The 12667-nt window shown below is 35.7% G+C and overlaps 1 protein-coding gene across 4 annotated transcripts in view; it reads right to left on the reverse strand.

Annotated features, from left to right (window-relative positions):
• Window positions 1-1898: 1898 nt before the first annotated feature.
• The window catches only part of PMS1 (PMS1 homolog 1, mismatch repair system component), a 90529-nt gene continuing 79760 nt past the window's right edge, over window positions 1899-12667 (reverse strand). For 3 of the 4 annotated variants that reach the window (XM_068544789.1, XM_068544790.1, XM_068544788.1), the window contains 3 exons: window positions 10856-10986; window positions 6567-6727; window positions 1899-2189 (listed from right to left, as the gene is read on the reverse strand). In XM_068544789.1, the coding sequence (XP_068400890.1) occupies window positions 2025-2189; window positions 6567-6727; window positions 10856-10986 (457 nt within the window). In that variant the 3' untranslated portion in view covers window positions 1899-2024. Of the gene's footprint in view, window positions 2190-6566; window positions 6728-10855; window positions 10987-12667 lie in introns of those variants that run through there. The other variant, XM_068544791.1, reaches the window with a different exon arrangement.

The raw sequence follows: 12667 nt of genomic DNA on the forward strand, positions 1-12667 counted from the left end.
CTGCTGCTGCTGCCGCTGCCGCTGCCGCTGCCGACGTCAGGGCCTATGGGGGATGGGGAGGGCGGTGCGTGGGGGCGGGACTTCCGCGCCCTCTTCGGGAGCCAGGAGGCGGGGCCTCAGCAGAACCGGCCCCAATCCTGCCCACCAGACTCAGTAAATTGCAGCTCAAAGTTGATCTAGCATTGCTTGGAGTGGCATCAGGGGCTGCTTTATAATTTTCTTCTTTTCCCGAATACTTCCGTAGACTCTAACGAATAGGGCCTGCTTCTCATGGTAAGCAATGAACATGGTAAGGAACACGAGCTCTGGGATTTGGAGACTCAATAGTACCTACAATCCTAAATCTGATGTGAACATTAATGAGATCATACAAGGTAAGTGCATAGTGGATCTAGCAAATAGGTGATAAATACCTGCTTTCATAACTACTACCTTGACCTGATAGAATCCAGGACTGGAAAGAAAACGCAAAATGAGTTTATTCATCTAAGTAGCCATTGTAGGACCTCTTATAATAGATTACGTCAGCTGGAAAATGACTCCAAAATTTTGCTTAGGACTGGTACAAAGGAATGATGCAAAGTTTGTCTTTCTCAGTATGTCTATGAACTTCTCTTTCCTCAATTTACCCAGTAAATTAAAAAGGATTACTCCCAGAAAGGTCTTCCAGAGAGGGGCCCCAAATTACTAAAGGGAATAATGGGGAAAAAACCCCTCTAGTATTTGGGTTGTTGGAAACAGGACAATGTTAGGAAAAAAGTCCTGGCTACAGGCATAAGTTATCACAATTTGTACCTCTTAACACAAGTGTCTTTAGAATTTTAAAATTCTTGAAAACTACAGGTGGTGTGAATGTGGGGACACTGTATCCTGTATATTATTTTATATAACAAATATATTCACTAAAAATCATGTTTCAACTCTGTAAATTAAGTACTTTGGTGCACTTGTGGGATCTGGTTTATTTAATTTTTTTATAATAACTTTTTTTTAACATTTTGGGATCTGGTTTTTGAAAGGACACATGCACAATGAACACTCAATCTAAATTTTGTTAAAAATCTGGATCTTCCTATGTTCTGACAAATTTTAATCCCAGAGCCCAATAATTTCCATATAAGAGACAGCAACTTCTCAACTGTTACTCCCAAATAGAGGTAAATACCAGGATTTTTGAAGCTATGTTTTATCTTCTCTGAATTTCATTTTCTTACTTTTTCCCCACTCCCTCTCAATCCTACTTTTCACAAGATTGATAACTTCTGCCAGATATGCCAGCTGAGTCTGTGTGATTCTCCCTGCACAGGACTGACCCATTGTATTAGATCAGGCTGCCATAACAGAATACTACAGACTGGTGGCTTAAAAGCACAACAGACATTTTTTCATAGTTTCAGAGGCTAGAAGTCCAAGGTCAAGGGGCTGACATGGTTGGTTTCTGGTGAGAGCTCTATTCCTGGATTACAGAGGGCCACTTTTTCTCTCTATCCTCACATGGCAGCTGGGGCGGAGTGGTGGTGGTTGGGGGAATGGGGGGTGGGAGGAGAAGAGACAATGAGCAAACTCTCTGGTATTTCTTCTTATAAGGGCACTAATCCCACCATGAGGGCCCCACCTCATGACTTCATCTAAACCAAATTACCTCTCCAAAAGGCCCATCTCCAAATACCATCACACTGGGGGTTAGGGCTTCAACGTACAAGTTTGGAGGATACAATTAGATCCATAGAACCTAGCAAATCAACCACCCAAGAATAGTAAGTATTTTTCAATTTGGAGTGTACAACCAATAATTATTATGAAGGCTGGTTCTTGAGAATAAAATGAATTAATAGTCTATATTAGTTTATTTAAGTTTTTTACAGTTTTGGAAAATTTTTTCAATATACAAACAGGCCAGTGAATCCTTACTTATAAAACAACCATTTGACACATGATAGTACAAAGACAGTTTAAAACCCAACTCATATTATTTTATGACCATATCGATATCAATAGTAACAAATTTTCTTAAACATATTTAATCATGTAGCTTCTGGGAGATGGGTTAAATGATGAAAAAATGGGCGACCATGAAAACAGCCTTTAATTTCATTTCCAAATTGGTGCTTCATTCTGTAGATAATATCCTGGATGTCCTCTTTTGATAAGTACATGGGTAACTGTCTAGACAGACGCACTGCTTCTCCCTGTGGAGAGAAAGCCATACATTTTACTGTGATATACCCTGAAGCAGAAAACAGGTTTTTACTGCCAAGGAGGAAGACAGAAAATTGATTATATTCTTTTATTATTTACTCACTCAACAAATATTCATTAAACACCAATTATGTGCTAGTCACTGCTGTAGGTTCTAGGAATACCGCAGAGAACAAGACAAACAAGATCCTTGCTCTTCTGAAACTGGTATTCTAGTGCAGAGAAGCAGAAAGATAAAAATACAAAGAAAATTTCAGCGACTAATAGTGCACAAAATTAAACTGGGCAACATGATAGAGAGTGATTGTGTGATTAGAAGAAGCTTCCTCCAGGTGAAAATTAAGCTTCAATTTAAGTAAGGAACTATGATGCAAAGATGATGGGGAAAGAAAAGCATTTCAGACAGAGGGAACAGAAAGAACTGAATGGTCAGTGTGGGTGCAGCAGTTACTAAAGTGAAGAGATGAACAAGAAAAGGAGTTAGGCAGGGGCCAGATCGCCCTTTGGGACAGGGTAAGCAATTTGGGTATTAATCTGAATGCACAGGGAAGTAACCAGAGGGTTTTTAAGCAAGAGCCTGACATTCGTTTCACATTTTAAAACAATCAGTCTGGATACTTCGCGAAGTATGGCTTGAGGCAGGTCAAGAAGAGAAGCAGGAGTCTTGCAGGCCATCACTGCAGTCCTGGTGAGAGCTGTTTTTTAAAATTAATTATATATATATATCATTGAGTGTAACTGACATACAATATTATGTAAGTTACAGGTGTACAATATAGTATTCATAATTTTTAAAGGTTACGCTTCATTTATAGTTACTATAAAACCTGGTTATATTCCCTGTGTTGTACAATATATCCTTGTAGCTTATTTTATAAGCTAACCATTAATCCCCTGCTCCTATATTGCCTCTATATTACCTCTCCCCACTGGTAACCACTAAATTGTTCTTTATATCTGTGAGACTGTTTCTTTTTTGTTACATTCACTGGTTTGTTGTATTTTTTAGATTCCACATATAAGTAATATCATACAGTATTTGTCTTTCTCTGTCTGACTTATTTCACTTAGCATAATACCCTCCAAGCCCACCCATGTTGTTGCAAATTTTCATTCTTTTTTATGGCTGAGTAGTATTCCATTGAATATATACCATATGATAACCTCAACAGATGCAGAAAAAACTCTTGACAAAATTCAACATCCATTTATGATAAAAACTCTCTAGAAAGTAGGCACAGAGGGAACATATGTCAACATAATAAAGCCCATTTATGACAAACCCACAGCCAACATCATACTCAAGGGTGAAAAGCTGAAAGCATTTCCTCTACCATCAGGAAGAAGACAAGGTTGCCCACTCTCACCACTTTTATTCAACACAGTATTGGAAGTCATAGCCACAGCAATCAGATAAGAAAAAGAAATAAAAGGAATCCAAATTGGAAAGGAAGAAGTAAAACTGTCACTGTTTGCAGATGACATGATGCTATACATAGAAAATTCTAAAGATGCCACCAGAAAACTACTAGAGCTCATCATGAATTCAGCAAATTTGCAGAATACAAAATTAATATACAGAAATCTGTTGCATTTCTATACACTAACTATCAGAAAGAGAAATTAAGGACATAACCCCATTTACCATTGCATCAAAAAGAGTAAAATACCTAGGAGTACACCTACCCAAGGAGGTAAAAGACCTGTACTTGGAAAACTACGACACTAATCTAAAAAACTGAAGATGACACAAACACATAGAAAGATATACCATGATCTTGGATAGAAAGAATATTGTTAAAATGAACATACTACTCAAGGCAATCTGTGGATTCAATGCAATCCCTGGTGAATTTTTGACTAGGGAGATAGTAGTGGAGATGGAGGGAGTTATAAAAGACTCCTGACATGAGCTGGAAGTAAAGTCAAGACTTGCTGATGGACTGGTTATGGGGGATGCAGAATCAAGGATAATGTCCACATTTTTGGTATGGTAGTGCTGTTTTCTGAGATAGGGAAGACTGACAGTTTGGGGGTAAAATAGCATTAGTGAAGTTGGCTTGTATAAGATTTATTTTTTTCAAAAATTGTTGTACTTCAAAGATCCTGAATCCTAACATTATTCTAACCACATACTCTCTCCCACTATCTTACAGACCATCCTACTTCCTTTATTCCAACTAAATCTATTCTTCTTCTTCACTTTGACCTTTAATCTCCTCAATCCTTCCTAATTCTCCTGGCCCACCAGCACCCTTCTGTCATCTTTCCGTACTTCAGGTATGAATAGTTAGTGAGGCATTAAAGATACTATCTCTAGCTTTGCTTCCTGCATTCCCTCTAGATTCCAACTAGAATCTATGGGCAGGTTCTTACTAGAATCTAATTCATCTTTATATCCCTCTAGGATTAAACAGTTTCTTATATATATTATGTGTTCAAATTTCATTTCTCACCCTTTTGTTCTTACACCATATTCCTCTTGCTAATCCTTACCCTTGGATAAATTCTACCGAGCATTGTTGGAGAATCACAAAACTTGCTGGCTAGATCCAACACCAATATTAGCTCTTATGAGCCTTTAATGTCATTTGAATATCCTGTTCTTCTCTCATCAACCTTCTCTTGAAGTACCTACAGCTCTTATTTTCACATCGTTTCCAATATACTCAAATTCTCAAGTGCCTCCCCAGCCTCTTCACTCTCAGCAAATAACCTCTCCTATTTCATTACCACATATATCATACATGACTTCTCTCAAGTTTACCTCAAAATATCTTTTACTTTCACTTTAAAGCTCTCCCCTCTTCTGCTCTTGATTCAGAGAATGGTTTCACCTTTCTAAAGCTTATATTGTTAACTCATCTCCCTTCCTGCCTCTTCTGGAACATCTGCTCTTCAATCTTTTACTGTAAGACTTTTTCAATGAATACAAACATGTTCTCTTTTTTTCCCTTCACCACCATGTAACTTGCTGCCTACACTTTTCACCACTGCTCCCACTCTTTCACCATCACTACTACTTTTCCGTTATGGCTCTCTTCAAGGATATAACTGCCATCTAGCAGCCACACCTGCTGGTCTTCTAGCAACTATACCCTATAGAGAATGTGATACTACTTATTAATTTTTAAGTTTCTTTCCTCCCTTGACTTGTATATACACTCCTCCCTTGATCTGTATATCCACTCCTCCCTTGATTCTTCTTTTACTCTTCTATCTTTATCTTCGATTCATCTTATTCAGCTTGACCGTCAATGGAAGCATAACTATGGTTCTGACAGAAGTTCTCTTTTTTCCTTAGACTATCTTCCCTAAGAATCACATCCACTATTGCCTTAACGTAATGAGAGGTACAGTATTAGTAAAAGTATTTGTAACTAATCCCAACCATTTTTTCCTGTTATTTCTGAAATCTTACTTCTTCCCATGTGGTTCTTCAATACACAAAACACTATCCACAACTCCCTCAACCTTTATTTAGTTTATACCAACTCCTTCACAAGAAAAGTTTCAGGTCCCTAGAAATTATCAGTGTTGAATTGCCTCCACAATAGGTTGGCAAGTTCCATAGGACAAACCTCTTGAAGTATTCACAGAATGCTATTGAATATAATCTTCAGGAAGGGTAAAAAATGGACTTTCCTGTTGAGGAAATCTGACCCTCAGAATTCAGGGCCCACCATGATCACAGTCTAAACAAAAATGACTCATTTTTTAAAAGGAAGGAAATAAACTTTATTAAAGTTCAAAATAACACCAGTCAACCCTGAGGGACAGAACCTCAATATAGAGACAATCACTATTGTTTTACCACCAAATGCCCAACACTTGGACATTTAAAACTTTATAACCTGCCTCCATCCTCTATTACTTTTGAATTTATTTTTTAATCCACTTTTACTTCTCATGTGTGGTAGATACTGCTAGAAAATGAAAATTTCCATTTATTCAATAATCTACATTTTTCATTCCCCCTCCCCTCTTTTGCTCTTGAAGAGATCAGGGCTTAAAATCACATTACAGTTCTTTTTAGACAAGTGTTTGGTATCAAGGTGGAGCAATTTTGAATCCCTTCTAAACAAAACAAAACAAAAAACTTCATAAAGTGTCTCATGCATAAGGCTCTTCCTCAATATGTATTCAAGAAATAATGTTATAGTAAGGATCCATGATAGAGTTTACCACAACCAGTCCATGATCTGAAACTTTTAATGGAGTTTTCTTTTTTTTAAATAGTATTTCCTCTTGCAAACAGATAATAAGCCTTATAGAAACTTTACTATTTTGAAACCATTTACTATTTTATTAAGGAAAAGTTAAGTATCTTAAAACCTAGCCAATCTACATAAGCTAATAATGCATACCTCTAAATAACTTATCACTTTGCGAGGTCTACATTCATAAACTTCCTTCGCATTTTTGTTTAATATAGCATTAATAATTTCTTTTAAATCCATCACTCCATAGTATGGAAGACAATTAGCCATTCCTTCTATTTCCAAGTAGTTTTCAGCAATGGAAACTCCTAAAAGAAAAAAATAAATAAAACCACATATAGATATAGTTAGTTTTGTTTAAACTATATTCCAGAAAATGTCTATTAAAAACAAAATCACTGTTAAAATATTTAGTCAACCTTCATTAGAATTTAATAGAGTCAGGAAAAAGTTTTGTTCCTTAGTTGAAGAATAATAATTTCGCATAGGATTTCACATTCACATTAAGTCGCAAGTGCTCAAAGAAACCACATGTGCTTTACATCATTTAATTTAATCTCAGTTACTGTTGTTCTGTTCCCTACATTTATTTAGAACATTTCTTACTTTGGAGAGAAAATGGAGCCCCATTATTATTTATTAAAATAAAACTGGTTTAAATGTTTTAACAACTGCTGCTGTTCAAATTCTATCCTACTGGTTTAGTATCTAAAAACCTGAATTATTTCTATGATTATGTTTAACTTAACAGGTTATTATAAAAATACTCACATAGTAACTTATTTTCTTCTGGCTTTATTGAGATATATTTGACATATAACACTGTGCAAGTTTAAGGTGTACAAAGTGTTGATAAACACACATATAAACTACAAAATGATTACCACTATAGTAACTTATTAATATATTAGCAATTTGAGGAAATGAAATACTAATGTTTATTTTACTAGAATAATGTTTAAATCTGACATATTATCTATTATTTAAACTACTTTAAATAATTTAGTGATTAAAATAAAACTAAAAAGTAGCAACATGAGTGGATATATAATGGGGTAAAATATCCATAACAGCATACACTCCCAAGCAACAAATTTGGCTTTAGAACGCATTTTATGATTTTAGAAAATAGCAGAAATTTGTTTTCTTTGGTTATATCTGTGTAACAGTGTTCTTAATACTGGAGACCACAAAATGTTACCTATAAGTTAAAAAAAAAAAAAAAAAAAAAAAAAAAAGAGATAGTCCCATGTTGGATAAGTGGTAGCTATCAATGGAAAAAATTTTAAAAGAGGAGTGATGTAGCTTGAAGAGTTTCAGGTCCTGAGATGTCAACGACCCTATTCCTAACCTGTTCCCAGTTACAGACTAGTTCCTTGACCTGAATGGCAGAGGCACTGGTGGTATACTAAACAGAGAAGGTATCCTAATGTTCTTCCCTGGAAACAACTGGAGAATAATATAAGAAGATACATAATCAAGTGTTAAGGGGTAAAATACAGAGTTCAGTGAAGGAAGACAAAATGAGAGTTTGAGCAACCAGGGGAACTTAAATGGGACTTGAAACAGGGTTTAGATAGGCAAAGAGGAAGTAGCAGAATATTCCAGTTCACATCTTTTTATACAGATAGTAAAATTTATCAGTCAAGAGACTTTTCACTATTGCTGGTTCTATACCATTTACAGTATGATTTGACTGAAAAGTCTAATACTGACTACATGAATGCTGGAAAATTATACACATTTCACAGAATTATTTGTGGATATGGGTAAAAAGTATATGGCAACAAACGAGGAAACTGAGCAATATTTTAATATCTGTGCTTGCAAGATTTAGATATGGAAAACTTAGAGACATTTGGAATCACGTTCAAGAAGTTTCCATAAAATTCTGTGAAATGCTTCCCAATTTTCCGAAAATACTTCAATAAGTGGTTTGACAAGTTTTCAGTTCCTAAAATGTGTAATTCTTATTGATACAGAACAAAAGCTATTCTCATTAACAAGCAAAGTTCTTAGGGTCACATTCAGAATCTTTTTCCTTAAAGCCAGATGTATTCTTCCTCTTTCTAGTGCTTTTATCTAAAGATGTTTTATGACAACTGGCAAACTGCTGATCAAAAGTTAGTCCAATACAACAAAACTCTCACTAAAAGACGGAGAAATGGTCTTCAAGAAAACATGACATAAAAATTAATGAATGAAAAAATGGTTTAAAAAAAAGAAGAAAAAAAGGAATGCTTTTAACTTGATCTGTTACTGAGAAGAGAAATAATGCTGATGATAATCCAAGTAAAGTTAATTCCAATCAAATCAAGTCAGTTTGCAGATGATTAACTTATTCATTTTCATATCTTTGGTGCCATGCAAAGTACCTGGCATTTACAGGACTTAAAAACATTCTCGGGCTTCCCTGGTGGCGCAGCGGTTGAGAATCTGCCTGCCAATGCAGGGGACACGGGTTCGAGCCCTGGTCTGGGAAGATCCCACATGCCGCGGAGCAACTAGGCCCGTGAGCCACAACTACTGAGCCTGCGCGTCTGGAGCCTGTGCTCCGCAACAAGAGAGGCCACGACAGTGAGAGGCCCGCGCACCGCAATGAAGAGTGGCCCCCGCTTGCCGTAACTAGAGAAAGCCCTCACACAGAAACAAAGACCCAACACAGCCAAAAATAAATATAAATAAATAAAAATTAAAAAAAAAAAACAAAAACATTCTCTACAAGCTGAGAGCTGAAAGCATCTGTGACACAGAAACTTACTGGGTAACTCAAAAACAAACATGCTCTTGGAACAGACAGGGCAGTTAGCCTAACTTAAAAAAAACTGTTGTGATAACATCTTTCATGAAAAAAAAAAGTACCTGCCACCAGTGCCACATAGTTAATTAGGAAGACAGATTAAGAAAAAAATATCTTGCTACACACACACATACACATAAACTCCTTGCTTCACACTTCAAATAAATTTTTAAAATGTCAGAAGTCCTGAGGATGAAAGATTTCTAGGAGGACCAAAAAAATGACTGCAAGTCAGTTAAGGTCAGAAAGGGGGTGCTGGAAGAAAAGAGAATATTTGAACACATACCATTGCCGAGTACTATGCTGATTTACCTAAGTACCTAGTTTAGTGCTAACAATTTCATGAAGTAAATATATCAATTTTAATAGGAAATCAACATAAATTAGTTACGAGTTGGTTTTAAAGGCAGATTGCTTGGGTTCATATCCTGGTTCTACCACTGATTCTGTACCCTTAAGCAAACTTAGTTTCTCCATGCCTCAATTTTTCTATTTATAAAAAATGGGCACAGTAACAGAATCACAGGGCTATTAGAAAGATCAAATGAATTAATACATTTAATACTTAGACTACTGCCATGCACATTAAATAATTAGTTGCTATTGATGAGGTAACACTGAGGCCAATTGACTTTCCCTAGAACACGTGTTTTTAAATGGCAGAGGTGGGATTTGGACTAACTCTTCACTCCAAATCTAAATATCCAGGATTGAGGTAGGAGGAAAGAAGTTCTGGGTAGGTTTTCTTAAAACTGCTAGTCAATAAAGTTAAAGTTTGGAACACCAAAGCGTTTTCTGTATATATCCCATTTCATGGTTTTGTACATTGTTTTTTACTTATTTTCTTTTCATGTCTCAGTAAAACATTCCTTTAAAAATTTTCTACATTTTGTTTTTGTACACTTTGGTCATGGCAAGTTTAGGGGAGGGTGGGGGAAAGGACAGTGGAATCACTCTTCCTGGTACCTTTGTGCTGCTTGATACCAGATGAAAGCAAAGTAACAGGACAAGACTGGCCTAGGTAGGTAGGGCAGAAGGCAGTTAAGTATGGAAACTATGAAAGAACAGAGAAGGGGCCAGCCAGGAAAACTGAAGTCTCCTAGCCAGAAGAATTTTCTTTTTTCTCCACAGTAAGCAAACAGTATTATGACAGGTTTTTTAGCAAAGCCATGGAATCAAATCATCCACTCTCCAAATAGTAAGACTGTTGATGCTACACATCTAATTGGCAAAACAATTAAATGCTTTTAAAAAAGGAAAAGAGATGTTTAATTTTGTTAGTCAGTTCTAGTACCCTACATGTCTATTTCTGCTGCATCATCTAAGGAGTATTTAATAATTTAGTTAGACACAGCAGGCAGTCTGCATATTGTGACAAAGGATGGCAAAACTTACAATTACTTGATTAGTTATGGAAATGCTAAAATACAAGGCAATGGACTGAAGGAGATGCTAAACTTGCTTGTTTCAGGCAGAGGTGACCTTTCTGAAATATGACAGTTTTTACAAAGCTGTAACTGTACTTTTGGTGAGACAAAAATACACCGTGATATCTGTAAATTACGAAACCCAAAAGTAACTTTTGGAACAAGACTTATTTTTCCAAGTCAGGAAGTATTAAACCACATTATCATACCTGGTATCAATTTTATCTTGAAACCATTTGCTGTGAGACGAGGATCGGACAGGTAAGTTGATCCACTGTATCTTTGGTCATCTGCTGCCATTTTATGTAAAATCTCTAAATAATGAGATCCATTAAAAAGACTGAAAAAGAAATTATGGCCCTTTAACTTATTAAATACGTAAAATGAAATAAGAGAATTTACGGAAAAAAGTTAATCTGACGGCCCTTTAAAAAGTGTTATTATCACTAACCAAAATACAAAGGTATAAGGAGCCTTGTGAGAAACTTTACTTTTTTACATTTCTGTTAATACTTCGTAGACCTACCATATACAGTGTACAGAAAGGAGGAAGAATAGACACAAAAGACAGTTTCTATCTTCTAGAATGTTATACAAACTAAATGTGAAATTTAAAAAGTACTCTCTCTATAATACAAATGAAAACTTTATTTATAAATAACGCCATTTTATACCTTTATTTACAGACACATTGTCAAGTTATTGATGTAGTCCATCCTGTGTAATAGTCTATTGCTAGTCAAGGTTTCTTCAATAAGAAGATAAGCACGTATCTTTTTCTCCCAAGAACTTATAAAAGTAATTCAGGGCTTGGGAGAGATACTTCCAGTATACTATAGGCATGGTATGTTTGCCAAAGGTGGCATGTGCTGAGTGGTACTAGCCCTAAACGAAATTTTGAGGTGGCCAAAGATTATCTAGGGCACAAATTAACCTTTCATGCTGGTTTTAGGCTTGGTCAGGTGCTTCATAACATGTTATTTACAGTAATGTGTCCGTTACAGTTGACACCTATGTAAATAAGGCACTGTTCTATCCAGTGCAGGATGATGAGCTGCTACTTCATTAAAATCTTGTACCCGTTGAAAATTAAATGAATAGATGATGTCTTTGCTTATCACCTCTGAAAGGTTGAGGACCCCACTGGCTATAAGAGCAGATATCATGGAGAGGAGAACTTTGGCTATATAGCAGATGTGCGCTGTCTGGTCTAACCCAACATTCAGAAGATCAGTCTGAGAGCCGGTGGCGGTGGTAGTGGTGGTGATAATGATATAGTATAGAAATTAGTGGTGCAGGGTCTACAGTTACTGTCAAGATTGGAATGCTGGATCCACTGCTTATATACTGACTGTATGAACCTTGGTAAGTTACTTAACATTTCTGTGTTTCAGTTTCCTCGTTAAAATGTGGATACCTCTCATAAGGTTATTGTGAAGATAAGATCATGAAAGCATGGGGCTTAGTAAAGTTCCTATCATATAGTAAGAGCTCAATAAATATGAGCCATTATTGTTATTATTATTGAGCTCTTACTTTGTATTTTATAATCTCTAAATTATATACTCCATTGAGAGATAAACTACACAACCTGCATTAGAACTCTGACATGAAAATTGAGCCCAACCCATAATTATCTTCTTTATGACTCAGTTTTTAAAAACTCATATATTATTAACTGTGATGGGGATGTCATATTTCAGAAGAAAGGTGAAAACAATTTTGAATTAAGCTTTGTTGCTGTCCATGTTCAAATAAGAAAGATTTATTCTCAGGCTAGTATGGACCCCAAATAATAACTTTTAATGTATTTGTTTTTAAATAACAGAATATCACAAAGAAGAATATTTTTAAAAACCTATAATTCATAAAGCACAAAAATATTTTTGAGATCTAAATGAAAATTTACAAATACCATTTAGAAAAGCAGTGGAGTATACAATTTCAAATACACCCTAGCTCTTTTTAAGGGAAGAAAAAGAAAAGTACTATCAGATTTTTGAACTGTTTTAATTAAGCCT

The sequence above is a fragment of the Eschrichtius robustus genome, chromosome 5, assembly GCF_028021215.1.
Source record: "Eschrichtius robustus isolate mEscRob2 chromosome 5, mEscRob2.pri, whole genome shotgun sequence".
NCBI lineage: Eukaryota > Metazoa > Chordata > Mammalia > Artiodactyla > Eschrichtiidae > Eschrichtius > Eschrichtius robustus.